This window comes from Parasteatoda tepidariorum, chromosome 7, assembly GCF_043381705.1.
Source record: "Parasteatoda tepidariorum isolate YZ-2023 chromosome 7, CAS_Ptep_4.0, whole genome shotgun sequence".
Lineage (NCBI taxonomy): Eukaryota > Metazoa > Arthropoda > Arachnida > Araneae > Theridiidae > Parasteatoda > Parasteatoda tepidariorum.
Window position 1 is genome coordinate 47,578,270 of NC_092210.1, and position 21,237 is coordinate 47,599,506.

Here is a 21,237-nt window from a genome sequence, read left to right on the forward strand (position 1 = left end):
TTTTTCTTCAGAATAGGATACTGCAATAATTTAAAGACATGGAGGAAAATAAAATCAATAAAAGGAAGACATGGAAGAAAATAAAATCAATCTCCCTTTTTATAACGTTTTGCATATGCAATGTGATAGAAGAAAGCCTCATTTGAATGATGGATCAAATCCACTTAGTAAAATATGGAATTGACATCAACTTAACGTTAATTCAAATAGTCTTTCCTAAATTTTAAAACTAATTTCAATGCCTACCTGTAAATTATTTCCTTTGGGAAAAAAGTGTACCAAAAACAAGACGGGAAGAACAATAAACTCATTAAATTTTTGTTTCAAAATAAAAAAAATAAGTTATGCTGTCAAATATTCAAATAAGGTTCTCCAATACAAATTGTTTATTTTACCATGATGTCGTACAGAGTCCTCGAAACTCTTTATTTAATGAAAAATTGGTGAATATAAAAAGTTCTACATTTCCATAAAGAATAATTTCCATTCAAATGGCATTGAAATAACAAGCATAAGGGGAAAAAAAATTAAAAGAGGAAGACACTACACCAGTGTTCCATAAACTAATAATAATAAATAATTTATTTCGTTATTTCTCCACATTTCCAAACCAAACTTTTAAAAGTGGTTTTACAAATTTCAAACAAATTGCAACAATTTTTTTATTTTACATTGTTTTTGTTTTTTCTTTCTTTCTATATTCTTTTCCCTACTTCAAGACTTTCTTTCCAATATATCATTATTTGCACTCGTCAGGTTTATCTGCCTGTAAACATATGAAAACATTTTAAATTATAATAGATTTGTTTATGCTTAACGGGATTTTATAAACAAGAAGTAAAAAACAAGAAGTCATTGTTTTTTTAACTTCATATAATAGTTTCATTATTTTAAACGAAAGTTGGACACGTTAAGGAGGCGAATAGAAATGTTTTTTTTCCTGAGGGATGATCTCTGGAAATATTTCTTCCCAAGTATGTTAACTAACATTGAAAGAAAAAAAATATTTTCAATTGAATATCGATTACAAAAAATAAAATCGATATGAGTTTGAAAAATTTCGATGTAAATTGTAATTCAGATTTCTTGTTTTAATACAACTAAGAGAGTTATTATATCCACTGGCACACGAAAGAGTAATGAAGCTGAAGTTTCTGGAAATACTAAAACACAGCATCAGTTTTAGCCTTAATCAACCTTCACCGAAGATAATACAGATTGAATAAATTAAATTCAAACATGAATTACGGCAATACATAAAGAATGGCAACATTGTGACATTATTAATAGGTACATAATAAAATATGCTGTCTTCTTAACAGTGACTTCCGATGTATTTTTTCAATCAATTATGCTGTTTAGTTAGGTGAAAGTTTTTTTGTGTTTTGAGCATACGCTATTTTTTTGTTGTTGCATGAGCCATGCAACCAACAGAAGTATGTTTTATTCCTGTGGTAGTCGTGTGTGTGCTCTGACGCACTTCTCGACGTTTCGGAAGGGTGACTTACTTTCGTGATTAATATTTCCTTGCTAATAATACATAATTTCTCATTGTTAATAATACTTAGGACTTAAACTTAAAAAAAGTTTATGTAAATAAAATGCCGTTTATGTCCTTTTTCCAATATAGATGATTAAAAGGTTCATTCATATGCATTCAATAATATGCATTGGAAAAAGTTGACTAGGGCGTGAAAAAATTTCATTAATGAGAATTTTCTTTTATTTTATAATGGCAGTTGAACAGCCGACCCAAATTTGAGTTTACTTCTGTCAATAAGACAAGAGAAATCCTGGATCAAGCATTGGGGCAAACCAACCTTTGTGGGGGACCACATTTGCGTTACATGGAGAGGAGAATCATGAGAACTTCTCACTGTTAGTCTGACGACAAAGGGATTCTAACCAATGATCTGCCTACTACCGAAGATATTTTACGTCAGCACTGTGGTCGGTGAGAGCCGGGAGCAGAATTCGTACAAACCATCGACCTCTGGGATTCGAACTAGGGACATCTCATTGAGAGAAGAAAACCCTATTCCCTGAGCCACCGTGGTTCTTATGAGAATTTTTTTTATATTTTATAACCGTCAGATAAAACCGAAAGTTTTTTTTAGGTTAGGTTTTTAATTTTTTAGGTTTTTTTTTGGTTGAGCAGCTGACCCGATTTCGACTCCATTTTTTTCCTGCCTATGTTCAACTCCGTGGCCTTGTAATTTTGAATCCAATCCAGAAGATAAGGGAACTCCTGGATCAAGTATTGGGAGAAATTTGCTTTCGCGGAGGAGTTTTTTGATGGAACTAACCTGCATTTGCGTTACATGGAGTGGGAAACTACGAATACCTCACACGGTTTGCCTGATAGCAAGGGGACTCTAACCCATGATCCGTCTACCACTGAGGATATTTTACATCAGCACTGTGGTCGGCGCGAGACCGGTGTGGAATTCGTATCGACCAGCCATGTCTGAGATTCGAACCCGGTTCATCTCATTGGAAGGCGAATGTTTTATCTCCTGAGCCACCACTGCTCTTCTGAGAATATTTAATATTTTATTTTATAACTGCCGCTGAACAGCAGACTCAATTTTGAGGTTTATTAGAATTTCGTAGATTAACATGTCTGGAAAGTAAAATAAAAGTTTTAAGAAACTTCGAGCGCCATAATGTATATGTAGGTGTAGAATCAGGACAGCCTATGTATTCAGCAAAATAAATAGATAGCAACTGTATTGAGAGTAACCGTTGAATTTCACAAAAGCTAATTCAAATACCTGAATGAAAAATCAAAACCATTACAAATAGTTTTCTTTAAAATTATTTATGTTTAATTTATTTACTACTTTCACTTGAAGAGAGCTAAAGATTGTGAATGTATGCAATTTAAAGAAAACAATTTATTAAATTCTCATCATGGGAAAGTAGTCTAAAAAATTGTTGTGGGAAATATCAAAAATTTATTTTACTTAATGCTTTAATTTATATATTATTGTTGAGCCACTGTCATTTCCATTTATAAGGTGTGTTACCGTGAAATACAACCACCTCGATGTTGTGCCATAAATGGGCACAAAGAAAACCAATGAAAACGAAATATACATATGATGTAAGTCTATGTACAAATACTAATTTATTAGGAGTAACTTAATTCCTGTCGCATCCTCGGTAGGAAAAAAAATCGTATTTGTAAAAAACGGAGAGAAAATAGTAGCTAGCTGAATACAGACACTTCTGTTAATGGCCAACATATCCACGATGTTTATTTACGACTTGTAATATACGATGCTGCTTGGCATTTACTAATCCCTGGAGGACACTGCCATCAATATTATCTCAAGTTTCAATGTTGGTAATCTTCAGTGTTTCCGTAATCTGAAACTGCTTTTCTAAGGTATAAAACGCTCGGTCAGATATTGGAATGGTATGATAAATGGCAGAATATGTAATTCGGACACCTTTCGTTTTAAATTTTGGGGGTTTCGGTCATTTTTAGGGTTACCTGATATAAATACCCCGGATAGTATGAGAACATATTTAAGGATTATCTTCTGTGCAGATCTTTGCTTATATTATCTTTAAATGCATTGGTCATTCCTTTTCATTCTTCATCACTATAGTAAACCCCATTCAGGAATGTAGCGTATTTTTTTTCTTTAAAAAATAAAATTGACTCATGAGAAGTTTACGAAACTTGGTACTATATGGTATATTTTAAAAGGGAGTGATAGTTCATCTCTAATGATTTTGCCTTTTCTCATAGCAGATAACAAACAAATAAGTACGTTATTTTATTATAAAGTTTGTTTCCGATTGTACTTTGCATAATGTTGACATGCATCTACTTTTCTTCACACACAACAGTTTTCACTTTCCTTACCAACATACCTTATCTCTTAAACATTCCTCACAAATATTTTCAGAAAATATAAGACATATTCAGTAAGAACCACAAATTAATAATTAGCATGAACCTGAAGAAATATCATAGTTTAAGTATAACCGGAATAATTAAATACTGCTTTTTTAGCTGATAAAGTAACAGAAAGATTTTTTTAATTATTTTCTTAAGAGTTAACGTAACAATAATTTTGTAAACAACTTAAAAATTTAAAAGTAACTAGAATGTGAGTATTTTTTTCTTTCTGTATTTTTTGTCGACTCGATGTTTCCAAATTGGATATTAGTTTGTTATTTCTATTTTAAAGGTTGATATTAATTTATTGTTTATCAGTATTTTAAAAATTCGTTGTAAGAGCTACTAATTTCTGAGACAAGTCATTTATGAGGAAAAAAATAGATAAACTTAATTAAAGTTCAATGAATTTTTTGTGAAAATAAGATTATCAACTTAGTTCAAACATAAAAAAAAAAAAATTCTATTTCTACTTTGACTAATTTTAGTTCTCTTCATTAAGAAATGTTTTTATATCATTATTTTGTACTTAAACAAAAATAAAAATTGTATAAGTTAAAAAAGTTCAAAGGTTCGTGTCACTTTATAATAAATTTCATCTTAGATAAGTAATAAAACACTTACCCGAAGCTCATCACAAATAACGTTCATAAAATGTTCAAAAGCTCGCTTGTTGAAGTTCTTCCCACTTTTCTGTAATTCAAACATTTTAAGCTTTCCGTTATTTAAGTGTAAAAAGATTAATAATATCTTAAGTAATTCCAACCCTTGTATTTACTATTAAATGTTAATTATGTTTAATGAAATCAAATTAGTTTAACTCAATAAGTTACTTTCGTTTCTTTTTAATAAGCGGTATCTTAGTACTTAGACAGGGACTCCAAAGCTTTTAAATGTTGCGCATCTCATTTTTAAAAAAAATCTTTATCGATCCATTTACCTCTTTAACGCAAACGTGTTACGTGTAAAAGTACCGGACCGGAACCTTTTACCGAACATTATTATGTTATGAAACAGAAAATCTGATTTACGGTACAGTAATAATTACAGAAAAATCACTGAATCACTATAAGTAAAGAAATATTACTGCAAAAATTACGATACGAACAGATTTTACGGTAAAATAGATTTTACGGATGATGCTATCAAAGTGTACTTCATACAGTAATTTTGATCCGGTATATTTTGCAGTGTAAGATCTGAGTGGTATTAAAGAATTAAAAATTATTTTTTTAATGATTAATGTTGAAAATAAATTATGAAATTTGTGTTTTTCATATTAGTTGCAAAAATAATTTGCAATTACTCTGTTAAAATTTTCATTCTATAATTACGATAAAATAACCGCAGCAGTCTTCCCATCCGATTAATAGTAAAGTTCGCAGTAAAGAAATTTTTTTATCTTTACGGTTTTGAAACCGTTTACAACTAGTATGGCTATAAAACCATGAATACAAAACTACACGGTTTTTCAACCATTTACAACTAGTATGGTTTTAAAACCTTAGAAATTTTTTTTATAGAACATAGGAGCTAGGTTTTTCGTTAGGCAATAGGCCTTGGAGAGTGCAAGTCATTGGAAACTCTTCATGTGTTAAAGGGAATGGAGGAAATAGTGTGGTGTCAGCGCTCTCAACCTCTAGCTTATGAACTTGAACATGATGTATGTTCATAAGTAAGGCCCGGATTTTGATGACATTTGCATTTTTGGACATTTTTTGTCTTTTAGAGCATTTTTTTAGATTTATAGGGCATTTTTCTTTAAATTTTGGGGCGAATTTTGCATTTTAATGCATTTTTTAAAGTTTTCGGTTAATTTTTTCCAATTTTTATTATTTTTTATCAATTTTCATTATTACACTGGCTTCCAAACAATGAAGAAAATCTATAGGATATTAACAAGTGAAGCAAAATCTTTACAAATTGAAGAAGAATTGTCAGTAAGTGAAACCGTCCTTTTCAAGTACACACCTATAACATCAGTGGACGTTGAAAGAAGCTTCTGCAGGAATGAAAATTTACTTTCAGACAAGAGACGCTCGTTTACATTTCAAATTATCAAAAAAAAATTAATAATCCAATGTAATTCTGATATTTAGTAATATTATGAGATGGGAGTTGTTATATCCCTCAAAGTTTCTCTACAAAAGAAAAATATTTTGGTGTCAATATATTTTCCTTTTTTTGTTATTTTAGGATATAAAACATATTTTTCAAACTTTAATGAACGTAAAACAAGTATTGCATTGCTTTATATCTTTTAAATGACTCATAATAATTTTAAAGAGCAAAACATTTTTTAATTCAATATTTTTACTTTATTTAAGGCATTTTTTGCGCAATTTTTGCATTTTTAGGGGCATTTTTTGCCCTTTTTAAGGGCATTAGTTGAGATTTTTTAGGTCATCAAAATCCGGGCTCTATTCATAAGTAATGATAAGATGGGAAATACATATCTTTTTCAAAATTTATTCATTATATAGTCATTAGAAAAGACACTGTTTTGAATTTTCGTTCTTCACAACCATTTTAATTAATTTTCTAAGAATAAAGAAAAAAATAAATAAATTATGAACAATTGCACTTAAATTTAATTACATGCTTCAAAAATAATAATTGGCAAAAAAAAGTCAGGGAACCCATGCCTCTTTACCACGGAACCCTATGGCTCCACGGAACATTATATGGGAACTGCTGAGATAGATGATGCAGCTTGATAACAATCAGATACAGGGATCAGGACAATCAGATAACAATCAGATATTTGTAAAGAATTAGCAATTTACATAGATAAATTAAGCACAAAATCTGTCCTTATTTCATTCTGAACACATTGAAGACGCGTCGGGATATGATCAATCTCGCAAAAAGGCCTTTACTGATTCCTCCCAGTAGTTATTTTGACTATGTCCAAAGTGTATTTTTGCTGTTTGTTAGTTTGCTTGGGAAAAAATATTTTGTTATTTTTAAAAAAAATTTTGCTCTTATAGTTCAATTCACGTAATTTTGAGATGTATTTTGTACAATTTAAGTGTGTGATGTCAGGATTTCGTATCAACCAGCCACTGTTGGGATTTGAACCTGAGTCACCTCACTAATAGGCGAACGCTCTATCGCCTGAGTCACTGCGGATCTGTATGTGAATATCGAGAAAATCATGAGCAGTAAACTGTAAATTGTGGCCTCTGCCACTCACTCGCTAATGCGTGTAAAAATTACCATGTGTGATCTTAATTGATTTTCTCAGCTCGTTTATCTCAACCGATACCATATGAACGGAAAATTTTCCAAATGAATAGTCCATACATTTTGTTTTTATTAAACATAATTTTGGAATTTTTTATCCGTACATAAGACAAAGCTTATGAAGCAAAACACATACTTCTTTTATTGTTTTGTAAAATAAATGTATTCAGTATGAGCATTTGTGAACATACAATGTATACAATAACTTTTAGTATGCTAATTATCTTCCCTTCGAATCATTAAGTTTGCACGTAAGAATAGACAAATAAATAATCAATCAAAATTAATAAATCAAAATTCGAATCAGTAAATCAAAATCAATCCATCAATAAATCAAAAGTCATTGAGGCATTTTTCTTAAAATTTTGAGCTCCGTACATCATTTGACATTTTAATTAAAGAGAAATAAAAAAAAAAGATATCCGTATGATTTTTCAGTGATTTATATAGAGTGTTTGAAACTAAAAATTCCCGTGGCTTAAAATGGTTTGAAAAAATAATATTAGCTAAAAGTAGGGTTAAAATAAATGAGTTTGCTTGGAATTGACTAAGAACAAATTCTATGGTTATTAATCTTACCAGCTATTATTTAATAGAATGTACGAAAGAACTTTATTTTCACTTACACCATTAATGACAATCCAGGGAATAAAGGAATGAGCAGGCGTTTCGAGTCCAGTCTTCAAAAGTAATTCATCACCCATTATTCCATCTGCGCAGTGTTTAATTTTACTGTGAAAGTTCTCATCGTCAAAACACTAAATGGCACAAAAAATATCAAAAACATTTAGGGAATTACAAACATGAACTTAAAGTATTTTTCGCATTTCTTTAAACGGGTGGCAAGGAGCTTTCATAACTTTTAACCGTTAGGAGATTAATTTAAAATTTAAGGGTTCCATTCATGAAATATTCGAACTTTTTTCAAACATTCGCAATCTTAATCTCTTTTGTTTATTTTTTTTGAGGGGGAAGGGGAGGAAACGTTGTAATAAAGCTTTTTTGAGCTTATGTCGATCGTTAAAGCTGCCTTTTTCTCCTGATCTCAAACTACATGACTCACTTTTGAAAAGCAATATTGGAGACAAAATTTACGTAAATAAACTCAAAACTATATATTTGAGATCAAACCAGCCACTCAAAAAGCCATCGAAATTATCGATGTCTCGAAACGTTAGTAGTTTTTCAGAATTTTGCTATTCGTTTGCACTACATCATTGCCATTCAAGACAATCATATTGAACATGGCATAACTAAATTCGAATATGTCTAGCGACGTTCAAAGTTTGCAAGCATTTTTCTTCGCTCAGTTATTGAAAATTTTATTTTTTATCTCATTCAGCTTATTTAGTCATTCGGTACCTAAAAATAAGCAAATGAATTTTTCTATTATAGTAGGTAAAGGTGTAACTTTTTTTTAATATTATGTACTTCTATAAAAAACAAGCTTTTTTTAATCTTATAAAACAGAGTAAAATAATTATACTTTCCGTAAATAATAATCGATCTAATAATCGTTTTTGTATGCATTCTGGTACAATCATCACGATTTGAGAATCGCAATTAAAATAGTCAGGTTTATCTGATTTGAGCCTTATGGAATGTTATCGCTGCAGTGAAAGTATATGGGGATGGCGATTAGAAAAAAGTATATCGTTGAAAAGAAGTTAACTTACGTTTTCAACGTGTTTCTTTGCCTTTTTAACATCAAATGCACAGTTGATGAATTTTACTTGATTTGTTGTGTTTCCATCATATGCTATGAAACATGCCTAAAATGTAAATAAGTCATATATTTTAAGTAAAAAAATATCAGTAAGCACCGCTGTAGTACCTACACTGCAAAAACTGTGGTGTAATATCTCCATCAATATGATGTTGAAGAACCCTAAAAATGAGTGAAGGAGCACTTAATTTCTGGTTAACACCAAATCAAGCTTTCATATACGTTGTAAAAGGTTCCCCTTCCATTCTCTTAAGCCTAATTCGAATTCATCTTAGGATTGTTCCTGTGGTATGCGGATATTTGATTTACAAACTAATCTTATTAAAAAAAAGTATACATATTTATCCTAAATTAATATTTCTTACTTTATATTGTATTGTAAAAATAACTTTATTGACTGTTATGTGTACCTTTTCTTGTTGCAATTATAAATTGTAATTTTATTGAATAACAGAAATCATGGTGACTACTTTACACCAAGTAGTGCAGAGCATTGGTGTAGTGAAACACTAGATCCAAGAATAATGTATGGCGTTTCACTGTACCACTTTGTTGTAAAGTAGTTGCCACCATTTTTAGTGTTGGGATACACTAAAATGTTTTACAGTACATAATTATAACTAATAAAAACCTATACAATTTGTCTTAGGTATTTTAACCGACTGAGCGTTTCGTAATTGGGTACTCGCACTTCAAGAAGAAAAAGATCTTGGACCCCTGCACATGTGACCTATGATGCCAGCACCAGCTTATAATTATAAGCAAAATGGCATGTTGTAGTTGAGATAATCTTCTCCACATAAGTTAGAATTTTAATTAACGAGAAATTAACTAAATATAATGCCGTATCACACCTCAAATTCGTTGAAATATAATTCTTTCTCGCCTATGTTTTTTACTTAGCTTTTGTTTATGTATTTTATTGTAAACTTGATATATTTTTGTTTTGTGTACTTCAACTTCAATGCATAATTAGTTTATGTTCTGGATGGTTTCGTGCCTGTCTTTGTGTTAAGTAAGAAATATATGGTAAAAGATTTTAAATCTTTGTGGAAAATTTTTTGTGTGGAAAGAATATAAGATTGTGTCACTTAAGACAATTGATACTTGACGAGTTTGGCTTACTCGAAATAGAATGGTAAGAGAAGTTGCTAACGTAAGCAAATGCCACGTTTCAACGACCACTCAGGATCGAGATACCCAAGCTACTTCACTTGCAGGTATCCATTCTACTTTTTATATATTTTCCTAGAGTACACAAATCTCTCATTGAATGATACTTTGCTTTAAATAAACTGATACATGTAAGCGTCTCAGACGCTCAGTTGGTTTTAAGACAGAAACATAAAAAATACACGAGCCAGGAGACGAAATGTTTTTGACTATTACATACAAATAATTTAAAAGTCAAAGCATTTTACTGCTTAAATTACTAACTTTAATAATAATATTGCAAAATACACAATCTGTGGTATAGACTTAGAGCGTTCTCAGGCTCATATTAATATGATATTGGTCCCCCTTTTGCATCGATGATAGCCTGCACACGTCGGGGAAGAATTTCTTCCAGTTTTTGATAGGTATCCATAGGAATTGACTTCCAGGCTTCTATCACAGCTGAAGTGAGTACTTTCAGCGAGGATAATCGATTTGGCTGGTTGCGTAATTTGCGCTCTAATTTGTCCCAAAGTGCTCTATGTGATTAAGATCAGGGCTCCTAGAAGGCCAGTCCAGTTTTCGAACACCTAACACCTATTACGTCAAACCACGTTTGTGTGAGTCTCGATGCGTGAATGAAGCAGTTATCCTGCCGGAAGAGAAATGGGCCTTCCGCGAAATATTGCCATGGAGTTGGGAATGCAGCGTTGCCCAGAATGCTCACATGCATCTCAGAGTTCATGTTTCCAACCACAGGAGCTAACGGTCCCAGGCCTAATCACGAGAAACACCTCCACACCATTATGCTTCCGCCATCAAGCTAAACAGTCGGTACAATGTAGTCACCAAAAAAACGCTCGCCGGGCATCCGCCAAACCCAGATGCGTCTATCCGACTGTTAGAGAGCAAAGCAAGAATCCTGACTCCAAAGAACAGTTTTCCACGTGTACACAGTTCAATGATGGAGAGATCTGCACCATTGCGATCGATTCTCACCATTCTTTGGAGTGATGTTTCGCTTGTGCGTGGCTGTACGACCATGGAATTCCAAGTTTTTTAACTGTCGACGAACAGTCCTGCTAACACTAACGTCTGAGGAACTTTGGAATTCCTGAGAAATTTCTACTAACGGGGACTTGTGATTTTGTTTCACTATCCTTTTCAAAGTTCTGCGGCTGCGTTCACTAAGTTTTTTCAGTTTACCAGGCCGTTTTTCCGTCCGTCCAGGACCACTACATCGCAGTGGATTTAGGCTTCTATAGAATGTCCGCAATCTCACGAACTGTTTTCCCACAAAGGTGGCATCCCCTTATACTGTTACGGTTAAACTCACTAAGCTCCTTATTCATTGTCGCACAAACACATAAATGCAACCTGACAAACCTCTACCAACATTTTTATAGCTTACGATTACGCATCAAATTGCGTCATCCGATAGAACCCCTTTTTCCAAATACTTTTTACCGGACTCTTTTGGCTAGATAGCGTAGGAATATTTTATCTTGTTTAAGAAATTCAAGCATTTAAACATTAGTTTGATTCTAAATATCATGTTAATTTTATTCTAGGGAAGAGGGGGGCACATTTCAACATGGGGCACCTTTCAACAACTAGAATTTCTGCCTTCTAATATTGCTTAATGATTCACCAATATGCCAGACAACAAGCTTTAACTATGCATAACTGTTGACATTTAGTTTTAAGCACTTTCTTTTTACCATTGTTGTGTTACTCTGTGGAACATGTTTTAACACTCCAAAAGTAAAAAGACAATTTTGATTTTAAAACTGTTTATCTACCAGTAATCTTTTAATAAAGTAAGTGATATTTATTCATCTGCTAGCTTATTTAATTCTGCTTCTAACTGTATCATTTATTAGTAAAAAGTCTTTTTCTAAAGTGGTTGATAATACTTTAACCAAAATGTCTGTACCAGGGGCAGATTTCAACAGAGCTTAGGGGGCACATTTCAACAGTGTTAAAAGGTGTCCCAGGCTTATTATTTTTTTGTTAAGTAATCTTGCAGAAGTCATTAGTCAGCAAAAAGCCCATTAATTGCGGTTGTTATATTTTAAATACTCAACTTTTTCTGTAAGGCATTATTCTAAATATTTTGAAAAACATGTGAATGTGTTCAAGGAAGCATGTTTGTAAAAAAAATTTCAATTAAATGAAATGAAATTTTTTTAAAAGCTTAAAATCAAGATTCAGTTTGTTGCATTGTTGTTGAAAATAGAATTTATTTACAAAGAATTCATTAAAAGCATCAATAAAATAATTATTTTAAAATTTTGTAAAAATATTCAAGAAAATTTAATTTGGAATGAAAATAATTTAATTTTAAGAAAATTGAAAAGTTTAGGGTGTAACATTATATTTAATAAAATTCTCAATTCTGATATTTTACCTTCTTACAATTTATAAAAATGTTGCGAACATATATAAAAAAAAAAAACTCTCTAAACCAGAAGTTAGTGAAGAAAACGTTGAAAAAACAATGTAAGCAGTCAGAAATGGTGCATGTTTAACAGCAGCAGCAGACTTATTTGGAATAGACTTTTCAGCTTTATTTTATTAATTAAAAAAAAAGAAAGTCAAATAATTGTTTGGTTGGTGAAACCAAACAATGTACAACTACTAACACACAAAATGCTACAGTTCTAAATACACAAGCCAACAAGTTTTTGATGTCCAGCAAGAAACCCTGCTTTGTGAATACATAATTACATGTTCAATTCTCAATTATAGTCTAACTTACAGACAAGTTCGAAAACTTTCCTATGATAACGCAAAGTGTTTCAACTCCAAAATTCCTAGTAGCTGGGACAAAAATGAAACGTCTGGAATTGACTGGGTTAAAGGTTTTATGAAGTGTCACCCACAGCTTACTTTAAGAAAACTGGAAAACACCAGCTTTGCAAGAGCTATAGCTTTAAATAAAGAAAATGTTCAAGAATCTTTCAACAATTATGAGAGAGCTCTTAATTCTGGTCATTTTACAGTGGATCAAATATATAACTTGGATAAAACTGGAGTTTTAACATTTGTTCCAGCTCCGAATGTTGTTGCCAAGCTAGGAGCTGGTCTGGTGAGGCAGGTAGTTTCTGGAGAGCGAGGAAGCATGATAATCAATGTTTTATTTTCCAGAATTAGTAGTATAGAGGACATTAGTAGTATAGAAAGAAATGACATTAAAATGAAACTGCCTCAACCAAGTTTAAGCTACGTAACAGCTCGAGCTGTATTTTTCATGACATTCTCCGTAAACTTTGATTTTATTAAAGACCAAATAATGTAGAAAAAATCTAAATCAATCCAATGTGTTCATTCATTATTATTATTTTATGAGTAAAGTTAATTTTCCAAAATGTATGATCTTGTTACGTTCTCTTCCGTTGTTGAAATGTGCCCCACCACCCGTTGAAAACTGCCCCCCAGGAGGGGTAGATTTCAACAAAATACATGGTTCACTAAATATGTAGAATTAGGTATTTTGTCTTTGGTTTAGACCTTTGGAAAAAATTGAGAGGTTACCTCAAATATCAAATTAGTAAATAAAAATTAGAACTTAGATTTTGAAAGCAATAAAACTTCGAAAATAATACTTAAGCAAAAACTGTTGAAAGGTGCCCCCCTCTCCCCTATATATCGTTTACTAAGCCCCGTATTTTCAGAATATATTTGTAAATCACAAATATAATAGCAATGATTTTCTTACTTGAATCTTGTTTCTGTAGCATTCATTTGGGCCATGTTGACATTCGAATTTGACTTTACTTGGTAATCTACTAATCTGAAATATAATAATTAATTAATTTGGCGATGATGAAATAAATTAGAAATGCATTAAATAGAATGTTATCATAAATTTTTTTTTTTTGAAATTTTAAGGAGAAGCATACTTTTTAATGTGATGCTTTTAAAATTATGTTTATTGATGAAACATAATATAAAACTATGATTATTTATTTGTTTTTTGTTGTTGTTTTGAACTAAATCGATTATAGTTAACGAAAATATTCTTCAAATGGAAAACTTAACTAGCAATATCATGTTATTAATTTTTATTAAGTAACATGAAATGAAAAAATAACCAAATATCTCGAAAGAAATTTTAAGCCGCACTCATTTCGAAAACTTGGATAATTCTGGATACCATCTTTTAAATTCTTATGTAACGCAAGAATAAAAATATTGATATTTTGAATCTTACTCACAGGAAGGAATTGTGCCTGAAATTATTTATTATTTATGAAATCTCCCAAAATTATTAAAATGTGTATTATTAGAAATTTTAAAGCATGATGTACAATAATATCATGCGAATATTCTCTACCCTTATATCAAAGCAGATTTGGAACCATATTGTCATCGTTCTAATTAAATAATCTTAAACTTAAATACGCCCACTGCGAAAAAGAACATGGTTAAAGCTACCATAATATGATAAAATTTACTTCGTTCCTTGCTTTATTAAAAAGCTGGGGAATTTTTCTGAAGGGCTTTTGTAAAATTAGCTATAAAATATTTTTTGCTAATATGTGATAAAATTTGATTTTTTATCATGATATCTTTGAGCATGGCATGAAAACTATTCATTCGTATAAATTTCCTTTTCAGCTTGGTATTTCTTAATATATGTGCGGTAATAAAGACTATGATTTTGAAATTCTAATAACAACTATAATTTCAATAAGAACTTTAATTTTAATTCGTAAATTCGGTCAGCCGACACCATATGAGCGGATAAATTGCCAAATGAATGGCTTAAATACTGTATGTTTCGGTTTTTATTATCATAATTGTGCTTTTTCTATCAGAAATTTCACTAACATACAGTATGGTAATTTTATCAGAATTTTTTTCCGTGTGATAACAAAGGCTCAAATATGAACGGATATTTAACTGAATTTAGCACCTTATTAAGGTTGAATAAAATATGCTAGATATTATGGTTCAAGCTTTTATGGTTTAACGTTGGAATGATGTGAAAGTGTGTACCAATTAAAACATTTATGTAAAATATGTTTTAACTTTTAAAGTGTGTGAATTTGTTTGGAACTAATGCAATTTTCATTATTTTGTAAAAGCTTTCGTCCGCCAAAGGTTAATTTATTCAAAAAAGGGGGTACTTGCTTTTCCTTTCAAATATCATGTAAGATGCTTTTGAATGGGAATTCGTTTTAAGAAAATCATTTTGAACGCAATGCAAGCTCACCTTGATACAAAAAATGTACGAGCATTTCCAGGAACAATATCCTTAGAGAAAGATTCCTGAAACAATCGAAGCGGTTGCTACAACTTTTGCGTTAATAAAAATTAATTTTTGAAACGAAGTAACGCTTCGAATTTTTGCACTAAAATAGATGTCGCAGATAAATAAAGTGTTTTTTTCTTCTCAAAAGCTAAATTGAGCTTGCCTTTTTTAAGGCCAATTCAATTTCAAGGAAAATATTACAGAATTTATGAAAAAATTTAAGACTAAAACATTTGAAGAACAATTTAAAAGTGAGATATATAATTCCTTGTTAAATAGTGGTCATTTTACTGAATCAATTGGTTAATAGACGAAAATAATGAGCATTTTATCAAATATAAATTGAAATTTTTCGATTTGTAATTGGAATAGCTGTTTCATATATAACGTAATAAAAAGACAAAAAAGACAGTATATACATATATATTTATATATGTTTCACTTACCAGTTCATTTCCAAATGGTAGAAACTTTACATTCATATAGTTAGACAACCTGTTAAAAGTTGGAACAAACTGCTTATGGAAAAACCTTTTACTGTCTGGGCAAAGGGATTCATAAGCGATTGTCACATTCACACGTACAGGACTCTGAAACAATGAATTATTAATATTTTACAAAAATAAATAATAAATTTACTGTCAGCCGGCCAGAAACCATTTTTTCACCTTTTCACCAATTACATTCATTAATTTGTAGAAAAGGCGTTATGCATAAAGTCAAATGTCATTTCACGACATTTCACTGGATGTTAAATACAAACGTTTTATTTAACCATAAATCTTCTTCTCCACTGATTTTCTGGAATAAACAAAAATTCAACTCAAAGCGCCACCTAAAGCGTTTGCGACTAACCTGATTTTGTTAACTTCTATCTACAACTCTATTTTAAAAATTTGATGTGGGTGCAAATCATTCAATGTTTTCTATCCGTATTACAGCCAATCTGTTAGATATTATTCAAATAAAGTGGAACAGCAATTAATAATAATTTAAATAAATAGCAATTTATTTAATTGTTATTTAACAATATTCAATCAAAGAAGAGAAAAAACCAGAAAAAAGGAGGTATTTAAACTGTTAAATGTGAGAAAACTTGTTTACTGATTCTACGGTTTATTGACTGATAAGGTTAAACAATAAGAGTTTTATCTAAGAAACTAGGATGAGAATCAAGCTCACGTTCATGGAAAGCTAAGCCATGTGACAAGGATTAAGAATTCATATTTTTATTTCGCATCATCAGATAACTGACACAACAGAAGATGTCTAATTTTCTTCTAAAAATAAGTGTGTGGTGAACACTTTATGAACTTACTCATGGCTTACTTCCCTGCAATTTTTAGCCGAGTAATTTAAATTAACTAAATTTTTTGGCCGAGAGGGCAAATTTGACCACCGCATGACAGGCTGAATAGAAGCTCGAATTCCAGCCATTTTCCCTCTATTCCTTCATCGCATGAAGAGTTTCCAGTACAGGTGTGAAGTATGATGAGGCAGAAGTCGAATTCTTGGTCATAGGTGGCGCCACTAAAAAAAACAAGAATCGCACACTCTAACTTAATTTGCTCGGTTTCACCAAGCAGGCTTGCACGTTGGCAAGTGGCATTAGAACCAATCAACCAGAGTTTCCAGTGTCCTGCGTAAACATGGACTATTGGAATACGAAATTCTTATTCACAGAGATGCCAACTGCTCCGGACACGCTAAAATAATTAAAAAAACGGTAAATAACTACGAAGTACATTTTGGAAATATTTGTTTATTTCTGCTTGCTTTTTAAAAGGTATAGCTTATCATAACTATCATACAGTGGTGAAATATATAAGCCTACGAATTATTTAGAAATAGTGGTGGATAAAAATCTACTAAATTGAATTTATTAAACCAAGAATCACAATTGATAAACTACCACTTTAAAATATATAATTGCTGTCCGGAACAAGTTGGCATCTCTGTATTCATGTAAAGGTGGCAGCACCACAGCTGCTTAACACAAAAATGTCTAGTATTTACCATCTCACATGATAGCATCAGTAGTTAAAACTAATTAAAATAAATTCCATGGTTCAATTGAAAAATAAAATACACATTACAACTGCAACCTAACTCCTGTCTCCATAACCTAGCTTTAATGTCCAGTTAGATTTCGTTTTTCAGGTTTTGGAACCATGTAAGGTGTAGTTTATTACAAAACCGTAAAGTCTTACATTTACGATTTTTTTAACCATTCTAGTTGTAAAAGATTTCAAATCCTTAAAGGTAAAAAAAAGCATATTTCAACCGTAAACTTTATGATTAGTTGGAGAGACAGACTGTTGCCAGTTATTTAATCGTAAGTTTAGAATGAAAATTCTAACAGTGCTTTCGATTTTGGAACGATCTCTAAGTTAGAAGTTGAACTGAAAGGTGTGAATATCATTCATTTGGTGCTGCTTGTTAGTGAAAACGTAGAGCATTTTTGTTATTTTTTTTTATAATTCTTAATAGCATAGATAATGCTAGTAGAGCTGATATTACAAACTAGAGATAGATAAGTGCTAAAGCATTCCATTTCAGTTACAAACTAATACATGCTAATACGAACAATAACCATTTAAAAAGTTTTCATACTTTTCGCATCAAAAATATATCAATATAAATTTAGAATAAAATTATCAAGAGTATACAGAATTGCTAAGTAGAAATATTGTTATTGAGGGTAACTCATATTATATCAACGAGAGTAAATCCAATTATATTTTTACAAAGATAATTACTTATAAAAAAAAAAATAATCTTAAAATTTTATTCTTTAAAATCTCGTTCTTTTGACAAAATTTTTCTAAATTATGTTTAATATGTTTGACTTAAGAGTTTAAAATATCTTAACTTAAGAGGTACTTAAGAGGTTAAAATATCTTAATACTTTCTTTGGAATTAATTTAAAGGTATTTTTCAATAAAAATTATTTATTTGACTAATTTGAAAGTATAGCAGTTTTTTTTCAATTCAACATATGCTTTTTTCAAGTTTAATTTTAGTATTTCATGTTTAGGTTATGTTTCATCGTTTGTTATCCATTGCATCAAATAAAACAAAATAATTCGGAAAAAATTTATGCTGAAACTGAATTGAAAATAATTCATTTCTGTCCAGCAGACGTTAAATCACGCGAACCACCGAAAGTATGAGTTCAGGAAATTTCAGCATAGTTGACAACAAAAGTATTAACATTATTTACCGCTCTGTCATAAGATAAGATAAAAAAAACTCATCCTAAAACTTTATTACATGCTGAACTACTTCCTCGATCATCTCTCGAGCCATAATTTGAGTATTGTGCATGCTATTGCTCGAAAACGATAACCTCGGTCACCAATATTTGGTACTGCAGTATGTGTGGCACCATAGCACCGTTTATGTTTAAAACTTCTATAGGCATTTTAGGAAGGATAAAAAATAAATGAAAATAATTAATATTTCTTAATGAAATTTTTATTTCAATAAAAGTACAAAATTCATTGTTTATGGGCCACATAAAGGGTATATATGTATTCGTAATTTTGTATTTTGTATATTTGTTGTTAAGTTTTCGATTAAAGTTGCTAATGTAATAAAAGCAATTCTTTTCTTAGTATTTTCTTGAGGTATTTATATACATTAAAGTATTACTTAGGATGAATTACCATAATATCTGATACAAAACCATTTCTCGTACTAATTACATTCAATATCAATAAATAAAATAGGTATTAATTGTAATAGGTCTGCCACTTAACAAAAAGACTGTTCCTAATATTATCAATAGCAAAATAAGGCGATATTATCGAAACACATTGTGTACCGTAGACACAAAAGGTATAATTGTTATTTTAGAAGTTTTCTCATGAGGTTAAAATTTCGCGATTCCTGATTATGCTATGGTGATTTGTACATTATAAAAGGTCCTCACAAATATTCCCAGTGAAATACAGTTCACACGTTTGAATCCCATTGGCGACTTGCTAAATTTTGGCGGTTTTCCATCAAGTGCAGAAGCGAGTTACATTACAAAAAAAAGAAATAATGATAAAAAAATGCTAGTTTTTCTTTCTCAAGATTTGGTTTAGGAATTTCTTTGTTATCTGACTTGAGTTTAAATGAACAAGGCAGTGGAGGGTAAAAATGTACTTGAGGGTGTCCCTTGGCGAAATCGGCGACTTACGTTTGGCGCCATTCCTGTTTGCGCGGAAAACCGTTGTAACAGGAATGACGGCCAAAACATAATGATATTTCAATTAAACATTAGAAAATTTCAGCAAAACATCGGCCTAAACTTTATAAAATTGCAATGAACCCAACATAAGCAAAATTAATAAACCCAATAAAGTGCATTTTGAATCGAGACAAAAATTATTGGAGTAAGCACAGAAGGAATGAGAAAAAAACAACAACTCACTTTTTCATTAAGCTTGAATATCCTCAGGCACAGAATTCTCTAATAGCAGTTAGATACTGTCTAAATTTAGCATGAATAGAATCTGCGTACCTCCATCGTCCCATAAATTCGGCGAAATACGAATCGAAAATGGCGTCTGTGGTACCGGACTGGCGGTGACATTTTTTTTCTAAAGTCCCTTTTTATGACTGCGCACATACCTTCGATCTTATTGAAGCGAAAGTAACCTTAGCAAAAGTAACCTTACCAGCCAGTATCCAACTTAGAACTAATGGACCTCTGAAATTACATATACCGTTGAACATTTAAAAATAACGCTAAAATCTAAACCAATCAGGATCACGATTGTGTTTCGACATTGCCCCAGCTTTGGCGATCACAACTTGGCGAGAATCAAGGGGCAACCTCAAATATAGTCTACCCCAGTGGAGTTTAAAATTGGTAATTGAAAACTTGAAATGAATCGACGTCTTTTCCAAATTAAAATACAATTTATGCTTGAATTCATGCTGCGTTTAGTTATATTCAAGCAGCAGATTATACAAAAGTGTTGATGCTTATAGTTCAATATCGAAAATCTCGAAATTTAAAGATCACGCACAGAAATTTTAGACATTCAAATAGTTGTAAACAATCAAAATATAGTGGATATTACTTCTTTTAAAAAATAATAGAATATTTTACCTGAGAACTACCTATGCTTTGTAGACATGCAAATAACAAAATTATGAACGAATGAAATATCATTTTCGTTTTCACATGTATCACGAAGAGATAGTGGTTGTATGAAGCTTACGCAGCTTTTCGCGTGATTGCAGGATTAAAAAAGCATCAAATGAGCTATGAACTGAATTTCGTCTGATTAACAATCGAGATTACCGCCATTTTGGGATTACATTGAATTCTTGTTTTCTCTTTCGTAAAAGCGTTCTCCATCAAAGCATTAAGCTTCGATTTAAAATAAATCGAATGAGTGATACATTTTTGCAGTGCATAATTCTGTAACAGTAGATTTAATTTAACATTCTATTTGGGTAATATATATATATATATGTATATATAACATAAAATCATAGAAGTCTGACTCCATTTTCCATTGTTGTCGGCGCCTGTTTTCCCTCATTCATTTCCATATTGTTTTGGTTGTCATCAGCACAAAATTAACAATAGTCGTAAAGGTATTCGCGATCGCAACGAACTATAGGGGGCGTTGTTGTATGAGACTAATACCTGCGATTTCTATATGAACAGTCATTCAGTTACTCTGGAGACGTCTTTAATGTAGCGTGTAGCATTGTAACGTTCCTTCTTTATCGTGACTTATTAAATTTAAAAAAGAAAAATGTTTGATATCCTTTCTTATGCAACCGAAAACAAGATGGCATCGCTTTTTTTAAAGAAGGAACATCCACAACACATCTGAAAAATATTTGTAAATAAACAGAAAAAAATATGTATCTTTTTATTAGAGTTAAACCTAGCCTGAGAAATAGTTTTACTAAATTTAATGATATAAC

The 21,237-nt window shown here is 31.1% G+C and overlaps 1 protein-coding gene across 2 annotated transcripts; it reads right to left on the reverse strand.

Moving 5' to 3' along the window:
- Window positions 1-554: 554 nt before the first annotated feature.
- Window positions 555-20,540, reverse strand: LOC107451570 (gamma-interferon-inducible lysosomal thiol reductase-like). Of its 2 annotated transcripts, none has more exons than XM_043046891.2 (7): window positions 20,405-20,540; window positions 15,747-15,890; window positions 13,762-13,836; window positions 8,836-8,931; window positions 7,786-7,917; window positions 4,538-4,606; window positions 555-766 (listed from the first exon to the last, which is right to left on the reverse strand). In XM_043046891.2, exons 1-7 carry the CDS (start codon window positions 20,465-20,467, stop codon window positions 740-742), a joined length of 606 nt encoding a protein of 201 aa, XP_042902825.1. In that variant the 5' UTR covers window positions 20,468-20,540; the 3' UTR covers window positions 555-739. The 2 variants fall into 2 exon arrangements, with proteins under 2 accessions (XP_042902825.1, XP_071039484.1); XM_071183383.1 differs by lacking the exon at window positions 20,405-20,540 and adding an exon at window positions 15,969-16,323.
- Window positions 20,541-21,237: the final 697 nt, after the last annotated feature.

Coding starts and splice junctions, on each gene's coding strand:
- LOC107451570 (XM_043046891.2), bottom strand. CDS start 20,467: ATGATATTTCATTCGTTCATAATTTTGTTATTTGCATGTCTACAAAGC. Junction 15,891..20,404: donor AAAGCATAGGTAGTTCTCAG/GTAAAATATTCT, acceptor TCATTGTTTCAG/AGTCCTGTACGTGTGAATGT. Junction 7,918..8,835: donor CAAAGAAACACGTTGAAAAC/GTAAGTTAACTT, acceptor TGTGCCATTTAG/TGTTTTGACGATGAGAACTT.